Raw genomic sequence first — 16,677 nt, forward strand, 5'->3', positions numbered from 1 at the left:
TGAGATGCAACCCATCCCTTGCCAAAAGTCCCTCCTCATGGAACTGCAGCCCATGATCTAAGAATCTAAACCGTTCTTGTCAACACCATCTGCAGAGCCAGTTGTTTACATCCGCTATTTTCTTCTCCCTTCCTGGACCATGCCCTTCAACTGGCAGAATAGATGAGATGACAACCTATGCATCCATGTCTTTCAGCTTCCTCCCGAGAACCTCATAATCCCTTATGATATTCTGAAGGCTGTGCCTTGCAGTATCATTGGTTGCCACATGGACCAAAACAAAGGGGTAATAGTCAGTAGGCTTGACAAGTCTTGTCAGCCTCTGTGTTACATCACAGATCCTTGCCCCTGGGAGACAACACACCTCCCGAGACATCTTGTCAGGCCCACAAACCACTGCTTCTGTATCCCTCAACAAGGAGTCCCCCCACTACCACCACATGCCTCCTCTGAGGCTTAGCTGTGGCTGTTCCTGTGGTGGAACTCTCAGGCTCCCCTGCTGTGCCCCTGACATCTGTCCATGCTGCTGTTCCTCATCATCCCTGATAATAGAGAGAGATTCAAATCGATTCTGTAGCTGCAAGCTCACAGAACGATCCCTGGTTTTCCTACTTTGTGTGACATTCTTCCAACCATCTACCTCCTCTGTGTGTTTCCCATCCAAGAACCTTCGGTCCGTTCTGTCCAGTAAAACCTCTTGCTCCCTCCAGCTGCTGGACTTTCTCTTCCAGGAGGACTTCCAACTTGCACTTGGTGCATGTGAAGTTCCCCACATCCTTAGGCAAGAAGACAAACATCCCACAAGTGTTGCAGATAACTTCAGCAATTCCCTCTGTGTCCAACAGAGTAGTCTTAAGGTCTCTGGCTCACTTTCTCTGAACAAAAGTCCCCACAAGCCCCTTAATGAAAAAAGAAAAAGGAAAAAGTGAAAAATTAAGGGAGAACCCCTTCAACACTGTCACCAGGACAGATTCTTCCTCCTTGACTATATAACAAAGATTAAATATTAAAAATGCGTGCGCCGTTAGGCGCACGCCTCTGCCTGCACTTATATAGAATTAGGTTTTTGGCTCCGCAGTGGCTCAAAGTGGCTCAGAGTTTAAAAGTTTAGGATCTTACCCAAGCACATGGATGAAGAGAACCATGTGCTTGGGTAAGATCCTAAACTTTTAAACTTTGAGCCAATGCTGTGGGTTCAGCCATTGCATAGTTTGCTCTAATACAGTGTTGAAGCTTTTCTTAGCATTCAAGACAATTCGCTGGAGTCAATACAAATTGTAACCAACAATACTATTAAAGAGTTAAACATTGCATGTGGATACGTTCAGAAAACGAGTTGCTTCTTGACTTTCCCATTTTGTTTTTCTCCTGTTTTTCCTTAGTGAAACTGTGGTCGACTAACCTGGACAATTCAGTTGCAAGTATTGAGGCCAAGGCAAATGTGTGCTGTGTGAAATTCAGTCCATCCTCTAGGTATCATCTCGCCTTTGGTTGTGCAGGTAAGTGCAAAAACTGCCACTTTATGTATTGGGCAACATGAACAAGATGGAAGGGGGACCGGGGGGGGGGGGGGGGGAGGAAAAATCTTTTCTGAATAACTGAGCATCATTATTTTAGGAGTCTTTGTGAAGGCCAGAACATGGACGTAATTGGTTTAAAATGTCCAGTTACTCCCTGAGTCTTCTTATATTATTTCCATCCATGTCAGTCTGGCAAGTAAAAAAGGAATGTTGTTTCAGCATTGGTGCCTCATTGCTTCTTTAACCAATTGAGGAACAAAGAGAAGTCTTCATTTCCAGTTGTTTACGAGACTACGTAGAAAGTAAACAAGACAAAGGAAGCCGCACCAAAGAACATAAAGGACTTCCCCTACTAGTTCATATGATATCTTGTTCTTGGGGAAAGGTCATATGGGAGCAGTCTCAAGTAGGTCACACATAAAAAACTAGCCAAGTCTTAGAACTTATATGCTATGTATTTAGTTGTTTCCCCTGTTTTTTAAAGATGAAAACTGTTACTGGTCATCAGGAATCTCCTCAATTAAAATGACAAACAGCTTGAATCTTTCTTAGTACTGCATAGCCTTCTCACCTGTGAAACTACCTGCATGCTTAGATCATCTGTGAAAGCCATGATCTGTGTTCTTCCTTACAGAAGTAGTGTGTATTGGATGGAATGGAATTTCTCCACTGTACAGAATTTCTTCTGCAGTGAAAGTTGCTTTGTTCTGTCTTTGCTTATATTTGCGCATTTGTTCAAGACATTTCAGAAGGCATGTGGGACTAATTGAGTTTTTACTGTTTTAGTGATCTGTGTATGTTGAAGCTTCTATATCTTTAATTAAGACTGTTGTAAATGTTTGTGGACGTGGATGGTTAAAAAGTGGGATAGAAATACTTTGAACAGAAAAGGTCTATTCTATACAGAAAACAGATCATGGATACAGTTTCCATGCATTTTTGATTCATTTATTCATTTATTAAATGTTCTGGTCTGGTTCATGTGTAATGTTATACCAGCAGGTAGCTCTAAGAAATGGATTTAAATTTGTTCATACTGACATGAGATGTTTTCCATGAGCAAAGATTTTCTTGTCATTCTGTCTTGTGTAAATGAATCATAGACAGATTATTCATTTTCATCCTATCACATTTTATCAGCATGGAGGTTAATAGTAATGATGTAACATACAACCAGAACTACCTGGCAGGACAATATACTTTAACATTTTAAAGTGTGATATCTTGAGAGACAAAATATTGCAAGGACTCATTTATCCTTGGCATTGATGCAGAGTACAGACAGGTGGCACTTCTGCTCTGTCCATTGTGAGATGAGAAGGCTGTATAATGTACAGTGCCATCTCTCACCTAACCAAGGGACACACTGGGAAGTAACAAAGTGGAAATTTATTCTCTCCCTGAGAGTAGTCTGCATTGCCCTTACTTATTGGGCTGGACTTTATTATTTTACTATTTTACTTTACTTTTTACTGGATGTTTACTATTTTTAAATAGCAAGTAATAGTAATAGTAAAATTCAGGGTGGTATAGAGGTTTGAATACTGGACTTCTGACTCTGGAGACCAGGATTCGAATCCCAGCTCGGCCATGCAAACCCACTGGGTGACCTTGGGCAAGCCACACTATTTCAGCATCTGAGGATGGCCATGGCATACATATACATTATGGGTGAGCTAACAAAATTTAACAAAAAAGGGAATGTAAGTAGCAAAGTACAGAACAGAGACAAGAAGATGCATGGGAAGGATACTAGTTGTGTTTAAAGACATTGTTAATGCTTTTGCTGACACCATTCTTGGAAGTTACTATGCAGTGATTTTTAGTTCTAACGTATAATTTTGAGGTTCCATAGTTTTCCAGAGTTAAGTTTCTTAAAGACGTAGAGATTCTTCCTTTTTGGGTGGTGTAGGTATATTATAGGAAGTTACATTATTTAAAACAGTACAGTATGCAATTCAGTAACATGATTAGGTTGATTGACTGCCTTTTGTACAGGAGCTAAACAAAAAATCTTATGGCACTTATGGCCAAGAAGAGAGCCCCATGCCCAAAAAACAAAACAAAAAACCCAGCTCCATCTCTTCTCCCCTGCTTCCACTGCCAGATCCCAGCTCTCAATTAGCCAACTCCAACAGTGCAGGTGGCAGGACATTTCCCAGAGCTGCTAGCTTATCGGTGGCCAGACATGCTCATGGGGAGGGAGGGTTGATAGAATCATAGAGTTGGAAGAGACCACAAGGGCCATCCAGTCCAGCCCCATTCTGCCATGCAGGAACTCTCAATCAAAGCATCCCCAACAGATGGCCACCCAGCCTCTGTTTAAAGACCTCCAAGGAAAGAGAATCTACCACACTCTGAGGGAGTGTGTTCCACTGTCTAACAGCCCTTACTGTCAGGAAGTTCCTCCTAATGTTGAAGTGGAATCTCTTTTCCTGTAGCTTGCATCCATTGTTCCAGGTCCTATTCTCTGGAGCAGCAGAAAACAAGTTTTCTCCATCCCTATTATGGCATCCCTTCAAATATTTAAACAAGGTTATCATATCACCTCTTAACTGTCTCTTCTCAAGGCTAAACATCCCCAGCTTGCCAAGTCTCTCCTCATAAGGCATGGTTTCTAGACCCTTCACCATCTTGGTCACCCTTCTTTGGACACCTCCAGTTTTTCAACATCCTTTTTGAATTGTGGTGTTGGGCTGAATGAGATCTGGGCTCCAGCAGTGGAAGCCATGGCTGCTTTTTTGGCATAGGGCTCTCTTCTGGGCCAAGGTTGGAGACAGTCGCCAGCAGCTGCTGCTGCCAGATCTTGCTCTAGTGGTGGTGGAGAAGGAGGAGTGCAGGAGCCACTGCAGCTGCCATGTGTCCTAGGTTTGGCTGTGAACTCGGCCACACCATCATCCTCCCTGCTTCTGCTCCTGCCCTGTTATGTTGCCACTCAAAATAGTTATGGATTTTGTAATATCTTAGAATTCCTGATAAAAGAGACTCAACCTGCATACACACACACATAAAAACGTACAGTAAAGTATATTATAAACACAAATACAAGAGATGCACAATTTCTAAGAAAAGTGCCACAAACAACTTTGATAAACATAGACTGAATGAAAAGAGAAAAAGCAATGCGTGATCACAGAGATGCCGTAAAGTTGTGGAAACATAACAGAATTGGTTGAAGAAGTAGATCACACATCGAATGTATAAGTTCTGGTTATAATTGAAAAGGATCAAAAAGACTGTTGAAAAACAGGGGTCGCCTGTACTGTATATGTAACAGTTCTAATCTTCTGTTTGCTTGATGAGCTTTGCCACTTTGTGACCAGTGAAGGGAGCTTCACAGAGACAAATTATCATCTTGAAGGCACAAACAGTGGATGTTTATTGGAAGTCTACGGGAAGTTCATAATCCTATTCATATTTCTCAGAAACTGGTATTGCGAGGCATATTGTACAATGAGTAGAACAAGGTATTTGGGGCAGGAAGAACAGTTAAACTGGACATTTCTATGCATTTATTTTAAAAAACAATTAATTACTAATGTGATAATAGACTTAGAAATGAACATGTGAAATGTAAAGGTGACATCAGCTGTTTTGTCTACCAACAGATGTAAGCAACACATGGTGAAATTTTTTCATGGTTAGCCACCTTTTCTGGAATTTATTGTTGTTGATTTATTGTTGCTATGTTTATTTCTAGCCTGCTTTCCCCCCAATTTAGGACTCAAAGCAGTTTACAGCAAATTAGAAAACATATTGTTAAAAATCCACAAGATATAAAAGTTAAAATGAAAACCAGATATATGTTTTAATCGTTAAATACTTCTTTTCACACCAAAAAATTAGTAATATTTATTTCTTATCTACCTCTCCTCATGGATCAAGGAAGGGAACAACAACAAATCAATAATGGACAACATCAGTTAAAAATACATTAATTAAAACAGGCATCGGTTTAAAAGGGCAAGCAATTAGCCTGCTGTTGTGTACTCTGATTGCAGTGGCTGTCCAAGGCTTCATGAAGGGGTATTCCATGGTTTTGTAAAACTGGGTGATAGATGTATTTCTCCCATTTTTCTTAAATGGATAGTTTTTATCTTACAAATGTAGTGCAGTAGGCCCCTGGTATCTGCAGGGGTTTTGTTCCAGGACCATCTTTGAATAACAGGATCCATTGATACTCAAATCGCATTATATACAGTGGCATAGTAAAATGGTGTGTCTTATATAAAATGTTAAAACCAAGGTTTCCTTTTTATGATTTTTTTTTTGGAAAAAAATATTTTTGAAAAGTGGATGGCTGAATCTGTGCATGCAGAACTTGCGGTGGATAAAGAGGGCTGACTATAATAGTAGATTTCACTAATCAGGTCCTTTGTTGTCTTTAATTAAGAAGAAGATTAAAATCTTACCTCTTTATACTTCCTAGCCATCAAGCCTTAATTGAAGAAACCTGGGAATAGAGAGGGTTCAGATTCACATTAACATATACAAAAAGGGAGTCTGGTTCTCAAATATGCCAACAAAGAAAACTTGTTACAGTCTAGTGAATGTCAGAATAGTAGGATCCTTCTTTAGAGTCAATCTACGAAAGATTAAAAAATTGAAATCCACTATATTGGATAAAAGCTATACCACTAAGATAAAATGTATAACTTCTAAAAGGTATAATATTCTGACTTTCATTTTCAAAACACGTCATAAAAAGCAGTGGAAGAAACATAAAAAGTATGTTTCATTATAAATTAATTACATTTCAAAATCACATCCATTTTTTGAAAACAAATGTGTAGAAGGTAGTATGTATCCTTTATTCCATCTGTAAATTCATGTGAGATGAGATGTCCTTAACTAATGCGCTATAAAATGGTTGTCAATGCAACTCAAAGAAGATACAAAGTTGAGAGACTATTTCCTGAGTGAGTAGTTCATTCAAGAATAGCACTTCTGTCTATTATGGAGTAAGCACTGCATATAAAAAAGTGAATGAGGCTATTGTACTTTGGACAAATCATGAGAAGACATGATTAATAGAATTATAGAACTGTGGAGCTGGAAGAAACCTGAAGAACCATCAAGTCCAGTCTCCTGACATGCAGAAATAAACAATCAAAACATCCCCGATAGATGGCCATCCAGCTTTTGTTTTAAAACCTCCAAAGAAGGAGACTCCACACTCCAAGGCAGCATATTCCGCTGTCAAGCAGCTCAATGTCAGGAAGTTCTCCCTAATGTTTATGTGTAATTTTCCTTTAGTTTAAGCCCACTGGTCCATGTCCTATTCTCAGGAGCTGAAGAAAACAAACTTGGTTTTGGCTGCTGTTTTTGGCTTTGAGCCCAGCCCGCCACTATTTTTAGTCTTCTTCAGGTATTAGCTGCCCGACTTAATTTGGTGTCATCTTGATAAGCATGCCCATTATTCATCCAAGTCATTGATAAAGATGTTGAATAGCACTGGGCCCCGGACAGAACCCTGTGACACCCCACTAGTTACTTCGCTCCATGATGAAGGGAAGCCATTGCTGAGCACCTTTGGGGTTCAACCAGTCAATCAATTGCAAATCTACCTAATAGTTGCATTGTCTAGCCCACATTTTACTAGCTTGTTTGCCAGAATATCATGGGGGACCCTCTCAAAGATTGTACTGAAATAAAGATACGCTACATCCACACCATTTTCTTCATCTACCAAGCTGGTAATTTTATCAGAAAAAGAGATCAGATTGGTCTAGGATGACTTGTTTCTCAGAAACCCATGTTGACTTTTTGTGATTGTAGCATTCCCTTGTAAATGCTTATAGACTGTTTAATAATCAGCTCTGGTATCTTTCCTGGTATTGATATCAGGCTGACTGGTTGGTAAATTGATTGAGTCCTCTTTTTTTTTTAATGGGGGCAACCTTTATCCGGCTCTAGTCCACTCAGACTTCTCCTGTCCTCCAGGGATTCTCACAGATTATTGACAGTGGCTCTGAGATTGCATTTGCCAGTTTTTTTTAAAAGCCTTTGGATGTATTCATTTGGCCTTGGAGTCTTGAATTCATTTAGGTTGACTAGGCATGCTTGAACCACACTTTTACCTCTTCTGTGCTGCAATTCCCCTGTTGTACCGTCTGTTCCATTTTTCTCAGGTTAAGTGCCCATTTTCCTTTTGTGAGAAGACCAAGGCAAAGAAAGTGTTGAGTAGTTACACCTTTTCTCTGTCTCCTGTTAGCATTTTGCCACTTTCTCCATGCAATGGCCCTACCATTTCCTTTTCCTTTCTTTTGCATTCATTAGAAAAGACAATAAACCTTGTTAGACTGGTAGGCAATAGGAGAAGAGAAGTCCATAGTACAGTGCACCCTTTTTTTACACAAGGGATCCATTCCAGATGCGCCCCCCACATAAAAAAGCATATACTCGAGCCCCATTGAAAGTAATGGGGCTCGTGCATGGCGCGGGTGCGCCAGAGGCACGCACTCCATTACTTTTAATGGGCCACCCCTTGCGCCCTGCGCACTTCCGTGCGCTGCTGCGCAGCTTTCAGCATATGCTGAAAGCCGCATATAGTGCGCATATGGCATGGGCGCACTGTACAGATGGATTAACTCACACGAGCTGTGTCTCTGAGTTTGCAAAATTTGAGCAGAGCCTCTTAGTGAACTCTCATTCATAGAGCCACCATATGAAACTGATATGATGACAAATAGAAGAGATGAAACTTTCTACAACATAAAAGCTCAGTATTTTTATATACATATGATTGTTCTGAACCACTGTTACTGGTAAACCATCTGCCCTTATTTGGCTTGCTGCATCCATCATGGCAAACATTTTTTGCTGGGTATATGTAACATACTCTTAATATTCCAAATGTGGCCAGCATCCCCAAAATGTTGGAAGATTGCTTAGTTCTGCCTATTTGTAGTCTGGATCTCCATTTGTTCCCAGGAGACATAGGCCAGTTACAGACTGCCAAAATAAAGCTGCTTCGGGTCTCTTTGGAGATATGCTATTTAAATGATGCATGCATCCTAAGAATCTGGAAGCTGCACCAAAAGCTGCACTCCGGTGCTTAGGAATGGAGTGTGGCTTTGGTATGAACTCCGGACTCTTAGGACCCATGCATCATTTAAATAGCATACCTCCAAAGAGACCCGAAGCAGCTTTATTTCGGCAGTCTGTAACAGGCCAAAGTAATCTTCAGAGTTAGAGTTCTGTTTTGAGGTGCTGCTGCTGTTATCTTTAAGTCGTTTCTGACTTATGGTAACCCTAAGGCAAACTTATCATGGGGTTTTCTTGGTAAGGTTTCTTCAGAGGAGGTTTGCCATTGCCTTCCCCTGAAACTGAAAGAATGTGACTTACCCAAGTTCTCCCAGTGGGTTTCGTGGCCAAGCAAGGAATCAAACCCTGGGCTCCAGTGTTCTTAGTCCAGTACTGAAACCACTGGCTATGTTGAGGTGCTATACAGAAAGTATATTTTTAAAGCTCTGCCTCATTCCTACCCCCAGCCATATAAACACCTTTGTTGTTCATTCCATTCCTTTGGTCCCTTATCACATCCAGAATATGCTGAAGCTCCTTCTATTATAATTAGTTGTTATATCTTAAATTGCTTTATTAGACATCCTCCTTTCATTCAAAGCGACAGATAAAAAAGCATTGAAGTAAAAGACTTTTTAATCTTACGTTTCTTTTAATGCCCCAAGCTAAAAATGACTGGAACAGTTTTATTTTTAACTTTAATACTTGTGTTGCCCTGAAGGTGTAGAATTGGCTTTACACCATAGCTGTCAAAAGAACTGATGTCAAAAGGTAAAAGTTTGATAAATATGAGAAAGCATCCCCTTCTTAACTTAGCTGTCTTCTAGGATAGGACATTTCCCCCAAAGATATGTTTTGTGTACGCATTACATGAGCAGAGTATCTCCAAATTTCAGCCACTGCCAGATAGATTTTTTTTCTAGAATGCAGAAAAAAGTTTAGGCCAACAGATGTCCTAACAAATTATTTTCCCTTTTTTCCTCTTAGGGTACTTTTTTGTCCCATTCCAAAAAAAAAAAAAAAAAGGGGGGGGGGAGAAAATCCCTCATGCTTTTTTCCAGCAATCCATTTTGTAAAGAAGCTGTAGTAATACACCCTTGCTGTCAGTACGCTGCCTGTGTTCATAGGACATTGAAATCTCTTTTACTGGGGGAACATAAATTTGTTCTGGTCAGAGAATATCCCATCATACTAGAAACATAGGTTATATTTAATTTTGTCTATATTGCGAGAGATGAGAGAAACTTTATTACTAAGTATGGAGATTAATGAAAAGCTCTCTATAGTTATCCATCTTGTCTCTCTGCTTCCACATTCATATAATTCTTACTTGTAATCTGTTTCTTCGTCTCTTGCATCTTGGCCATCCAAAACTGACCTCTTGTATCATTTCTCTGTTTGTTTGTTTGTTTGTTTGTTTGTTGGTTTCTCCTTTATTCCTAGAGCTTGCTCCCAAAATTTCTTCCTTATAAGCCTTTCTTAAAAAACCCACATTTCTCTTGATTTTTTTTGCAAAGCTTTATTATAGTTTCTTTCAAATGTGCAAAATCTGAAAATTTTTAGAGTAATAAATGTGCAGTAATAGTTTTGTTGGGAAGCCCACATGATGTAGTCTGACTCATTGCTTGTGTCTTTATGTGGAGCTCCTTACTGAACAGTAGTAGTGTCTTTTACTTTTCACTTTCTCTGTTTTGGAGAGAGCAAGCTAGTGCTTTCTCTGCTCTTAACCAGTGCTTTGCTTTGCTTATCACAGCAAATTTCTTTCTTTGTCTCAGTCCCCATCCCTCTGATGTGTATACTCACTGCCTGCTGTACATTAAGTGGCTATTTGTCCTCATTACAAGTATTTCACCAGACCAGTGCACTAGTATTGCTAATCTGTTTTTATTATTATTATAAAAATACTTTAGTGAACAAATCAAATATTACAAAGACAAAACATATAAAACAAATAACACACAATACATTAAAACAATTATAAACAGCATACACACCTCTTGGACTCCTAATCTTGAGTCCAAGTGATGCAATGGGAGCAAGTCTTTTTGTTTCAGATGGTGAGGCCAAAGTTGCCAAGACCTTCAGGCCATGAACCCCTGCTTCCCCTTGACTTTCCCAGTATTGTTTGCTAAGGCCGAGTCTATCTCTCTGGACTTAGTACAAGCTTTAACCAGTCTTCACCAGCCTGTCTGTGATACCGGCTTCTTCAGGATTGACCCTCAATATCAAGTATGATTGAATAACTCACTACCATTGGTCTTGGTGTTGATATTGATTATGGAACTTGCTATGGGTCAGTTTCTGACCGACTGACTGATTGACTGACTGATGGATGTCTGGCCAGAATCCCAATTGTTGTGTTGTTCTAGTGTAATAGTCTACCACTAGTGGTTACACTTTTTAGGGCTAGACTCGGAGGATAGGCAGCTCATCATGTGGATTGCTCTGAATTAATGGTTAATATCAATATGTAGTTGAAAGTGCCTCATCCTAATTTCTAGTTTATGGTCACTCCTACTTGTGTTGAAATCTTTCACTGATGTTAATAAATGTATTGGGATAAGAAGAGTCTGTGTTGAGGTATTATCTTGCACAGTACTGACTGTACCTCTCCAAACCTTGAAGGTCATTTTGGCCCAAAACACACTGCAGAAATAATCCAGTTTGAGACTGCTTTAACTGCTGTGGCTCAGTGCTAGGGAATCCTGGGAATTGTAGTTTATTGTGGCGCTAGAGCTCTCTGGCACAGAGAAGGCTAAATGTGTCACAGAACTACAGTTCTCAGAATTGCCTAGCATTAAAGCAGGGCAGTTAAAGCGATCTCAAACTAGATTATTTCTGCAGTGTGTTTTGGACCGTTGTCTCTTTCCTGGTATGTGCAGGAGGAACTATGTAATATACACCTTTTGATCTCAGTAGAATATATGTTAGGTATAGTACAGGGTTGGAGGGTGGATCAGAATTTATTCAAAAACAGAGACATCAAATGAAAAGAAGATAGAAGTTATGCTCTCAATTGAATTTTCAAAGGTTATTGACAGTGGTTCTGAGATTACATTTGCCAGTTTTTTTTTAATATCCTTTATCTTGCCCTGGAGACTAATTCCTTTAAAGTAGCCAGCTATTTCTCTTTACTTATTCTATGCTGCAATTCCCTGCTAAATCATCTGCTCCCATTTTTGCCAGGTTGACCAATGTTTTCCTTTTGGGAAAAGACCAAGGAAAAGAAGTCCCTGTCCCCTGTTAGCATACCACTATCTTCTCCATGAATTGGCCTTACCATTCCTCCTTCTTCCTTTTGCCATGGACATTGTTTTTAACCTCTCTGGAAAGCCTGAGCTCATTCTGCACTTTAACTTTCTGACTTTCTCTGTACACATTTGTTTGAATTCCTCTTTGGTGATCTTCCCCCCTCCCCTTCCATATCTTGTACATGTTCCTTTTAAATCTGAGCCCAGTTTAAAGTTCTTTGGGAAACCATCTTGGCTTCTTTAGACTCCTCCCATTTTTCCTCCTCATTGGAACTGTTTGAAATTGTGCCTTCCATATTTCACTTTTAACAAACTCCCATTCATCACAATCTTCCTTCTCTTAGTATTTCTAACCATGGGATCACCCTCAGTATTCCTCTAAATTTACTGATACCAGGATCTTTAAAGTTTGGAATGTGTGTCTGATCATGCTTGGCCTTTAGGAGTAAAACAAACTCCAGGAGAACATGATCACTCCCATCTAAGGATCTCACCACTTGCATCCCATTAACTAGATCATTCCTGTTGGTTAGGATCAGATCTAAAACAGCTGATTCTCTAGTTGCCTCTACCACCTTCTGGACAATGAAATTGTCTGCAAGGCAAGTGACAAATTCGTTGGACCTTAAATTTTTGGCAGAGTTCAGGATAGTTGAAATTTCCCAATACTACTATAGCTCTCCTTTGTGAATGTGTGGTCATCTACCGGTTCTATTTGCCTTGTTCTTTATTTAACAGTCAGACTGTTTTCTCCAGCACTTGATGAACTTCTGCCCTCAAGAATACTGTCTCCCTCCTCTGCATAACTCAGTTTAAACCCCTCCTGATAAAATCTTTTAGATTCTTAGCAAAAACATTTCTGCCCACTGTTATGAGGTGCAACCCATGCAAGAAACCAAATAATTTCTAGCAGCACCATCTGCGGACCTAGTTGTTCAGCTCCACTATTTCTATCTCCCTTTCTGTGCTCTTCAACTGAGAGAAGAAATTATTTGACAGCTTGTGCATCCAGGTTCTTCAGCTTCTTACCAGGAGCCTCATAATCCCTTGTGATACTCTTGCAGTGTCATTGGTTCCCACGTGGCCCAAAAGGAAGTGGTAATGGTAAGTGGAGTTGGCAAAAGAGATGATGAAACTGAAGGCTCTTTTTAAATGCTCTGGAATTGAGTGTAGTTGTTTAGCAGGCAGTTTGTTCAGTTTTTGATTCGTAATAATAATAATAATAATAATAATAAAGTTTATTTATATACCGCTTTTCCAAATTTTCCAAATTAGATCAAAGTCGTGTATTAGATCAAAGCGGTGTTTTGCTAACTCCATGTTTAAAAGCAATATTTTTCCTAAACACTGAGACTTATATTTGATAGTTTTAAAAGTTACTTTTAATAAGGAGGTCCAGTATAAAATAAAAAAATAAACTAATTGATGTGTGAGTAATTCTTAAGATTCATTCCATCCCCCCCTTCCCCATCCAATTCAAAGTTACGGTTGCTCCCAGCTATTGCAGCTTCCATTAGAGAAAATAATGATTCGCCACTTCAGGAGTTTTCAAGGCTGCAGCCATGTTTGAGGGACTCCTAATCACTGACTCAAGGAAATTGCTTGATGAAATGACATTTCTAGTTACCTGCCTCAACAGATGACACGTTTGGTTTTTTAATGCTGTGTTGCATAAGTTTTCTGCACATATCCAAGTTGCTTTTTCTGCCTTCTTCCCTGTCCTTCTGCTACACCTTTCTGTCAGAAGGAAAAACAGGCTTTTATGCTTTGAAGCTATCATTTTTGTGAGACACTCAAACATTATTTAGATGCAATATTTAGTCAATTCACTCAGATTGCATAGTTTCTGTAGTGTTCATTCAGTTACCATGGTTTATTGCTAATATTTATAAAGGGATTGCAGCTTCATAACCCTATTTCCCCCAGTTTATAAATTAATAATGTGTAACAGATAAATGTAAGATGAAAGTAAATTTGTTAGATATTTTATAGAATGTCAAGTCACTGTCAAGTAGACGTTAAACCTGTATAATATATTCATTGCAGAATTATTCTTAACTAACAGTTTACATACTTCTTGCCAAATAAATTGAATTTTTCCAGAGCTTTTGATTTCAGTTTTCTAGGATTGGGGCTACTTTAGCACCATGTGTGGGCTTTCATATAATTTCAGTCACTCTCTGCTGAACTGTTTAACAGCACAGTCCTGTACATGTTTCATCAGATGTTATACTATATGATCATAGGAACTTACTGTGTGCACTTCGAACTGCAGGCCACACCCAATTGTCTGTAGTATTGATCCCATGCTCTCTTTGGTGTTTTATGAGCTTCTATCACAATCTGACTGAAGAACATTCTGACTTTTGATTTTGAATGCTTAGCCATAGCATGTTGATGTTCAGAGCAATTGCTATGATAGAAATATAGTTTTGGTTTAGGTGATGTTTCACTTAAGCTTCACAAACTTTCATCTGGGCTTAAACCTACACACAGAATCCATTTTCAAGTTTATCACTCAGCCAGAAACATGTAAAGCTAAAATGCACAACCAGCGCAACCTCCACTCAATTTTCCCTGGCCCACATCTGAACAGCATAGGAGTGGGGTGGAATTTCTGTGACAAGCTGAGGAAGATGGTGAACACCTTTTCCAGACTCCCATGACCCTGCTGCTGGAATTATTTCCCCCCCCCCCCTTAACAGAAATCAAGTATCCCAGCAGGGATTGTTGGTATATAAACTGTCAGCTCCACCCTATTGCATTGATCCCTAGATCTTAGTAGGTTGGGAGGTTAGGTCTAAATCTGCATATTGATTTGTTGTTCAGGGGAGTGGAATACATTTACTCAGTCCATGCATGTGTGGTGCCAGCTCCTCTCTTCCAGCCAACACTGGATGTCATCCTTGGGGTCAGAAGGTTTTGCGCAATTGTAAAAAGTGAGTGACCTGAATAGTTCTGTAAATTTTGTGGCTCAGCCCTGCAATGTCAGGCTACAATCTAGCCATTACATGATACAATTTCAAATTTGTATTGAGCCTTGTATTTATTTTAAAAATCAGTCATTGAGGCTCCAGGGGGAAAAAATAATCTGTATACTTTGCCAAGAAGTGAAAAGAAAACATCTATTAAGAAGGTAGATGAGAAAAATGTTTGAAGAAGCAAGAGGGAAGATATAAGAAGTCAAAATAAGCTTAATTTTGCAGTATTTTTTTAAGAAGTCAGGGTGATAGAGGTGCTAAATTTCTCATACTACTTTGTAACCACTAAGTAGCTCTTTGTAATAGGTCTTCAGTAGCAAAAAATCTTTCATTTCAGTTATTAAGCTACCATAATATTGTGGCTAAGTAGATCACAGGCTAGAAGTTTAAAATTCTCCTCTTACTGTATACAGTACAAACTTCATATCTACAGGATCAGTTATCATGGTTTCAGTTACCAGCATCCAGAAAAAAGAGATCTCTCTAGACATATGGAGGTCATCCAGGGTCACTCTGTGGTCAAAGTCCACCAGAAGTTGACCATAGAGTTGTTTGTTTATTTTATTTTATTTATTTTATTTTATTTCTGTGCTGCCTTTCCCCCCCAAAAAGGACCCAAGACTGCTCACAATATAAAAATACATAATCTAAAACAACTCCCCCAAATAAAGCCACGCTTGCATGATACAGTGCGCCCGCGTTATACGCGACTTTGAGCATATGGGGCGGTGCACCCTGCACGCTGCCACCATGGACATGAGCCCCATTCGTTTGAATGGGACTTGAGCATCCATATATTTTCTCTTACGGGGGGGGGGGGCAACAGATCCCCCACATAAGAGAAGGGTGGACTGTATTTTTTATTTATTTATTTTGTTTCTATGCTGGAGTTATGTTGGAGAACTTCCAAGTGCCCAGAGAGGACATTTTGCTAGGCATGTGAAGGTCGTCCAGGATGACGCTTATTTTGTTTTAGATACAGTGCACCCATCCCAACCATGGGTTTACCATCCACAGATTTGAGCATTTATGGAATGCAAGCTTCATTGACTGTAACAGTCATGCATGCATGCTGTCATGGGAGAATGGCTCTGTGCGCGCGCATATGCATCAGCATTGAAGACTTCAGAGTTCCCATCCACCGGGGGGGGGGGGGGGGGCAGAACAAAAAACTCCCTGATACAAACCCCCCACTGTTTTTTTTTAATTTGATTTGCTAATTAAAAGAAATAGAATGCCTCAAAGAGTAAAGTCTTTTAAAAAAAATTCTCAATATTATAACACATGAGTCCATGTGGTATTACATCATAAAAAGCCTCTATACCTACAGATTGAATTGTATTCAAGATCTGAGGCATATTATTGTTGCTTTCCTAGGCACTGGGAGGGCGTTATACTAGTCTTAAAAATCAGCAGGAATTGAAAGATAGGACTGGGGGACATGAAGATCAAAAGGCCAAAAATTTGAGGAAAGAAAGAGTTGAGTGCCTAAAAAAAAAGACAACTAGTAACCAACAATTTGGATGAAGAAACAATCAGACCAAATTATTTATAGAAAGGGGTAAAGAAGAGAAAGGAGAGAAGAAGAGGTGAAAGTGTGAGAGAAGAGAGGGAAACAAACAGATGGAGAAGATGGAAATAGAGAAGAAGATAGCTGGGGAGAAGGGAAAAGTGGTATGGCATGGAATAAGTGGGAGTAAATAAAGAGAACAAACTATTATTATTTAATTATTGTTTCACTTTAAGGCAAGCAAAGAGTAAAAAGTTTGGAAAAGGAGGGAATCTCAAATCATTCTTGAATTATTTTCTTGGTAGGACACAATTCATAAAGGGAGCACCGATCAAGAATTAGTGGGATATTCTCTTCTGAGTATAGCTTTCTTATTTTACAAGCTTCTG

General features: G+C 39.4%; 1 protein-coding gene across 2 annotated transcripts in view; it reads left to right on the forward strand.

Moving 5' to 3' along the window:
- The window catches only part of COP1 (COP1 E3 ubiquitin ligase), a 163,244-nt gene that overhangs the window by 75,916 nt on the left and 70,651 nt on the right, over positions 1-16,677 (forward strand). For both annotated transcript variants that reach the window (XM_042462790.1, XM_042462792.1), the window contains exon 15: positions 1,383-1,499. In XM_042462790.1, coding sequence (XP_042318724.1) covers positions 1,383-1,499 — 117 coding nt within the window. The remainder of the gene's footprint in view (positions 1-1,382; positions 1,500-16,677) is intronic.

This window comes from Sceloporus undulatus, chromosome 4, assembly GCF_019175285.1.
Source record: "Sceloporus undulatus isolate JIND9_A2432 ecotype Alabama chromosome 4, SceUnd_v1.1, whole genome shotgun sequence".
NCBI lineage: Eukaryota > Metazoa > Chordata > Lepidosauria > Squamata > Phrynosomatidae > Sceloporus > Sceloporus undulatus.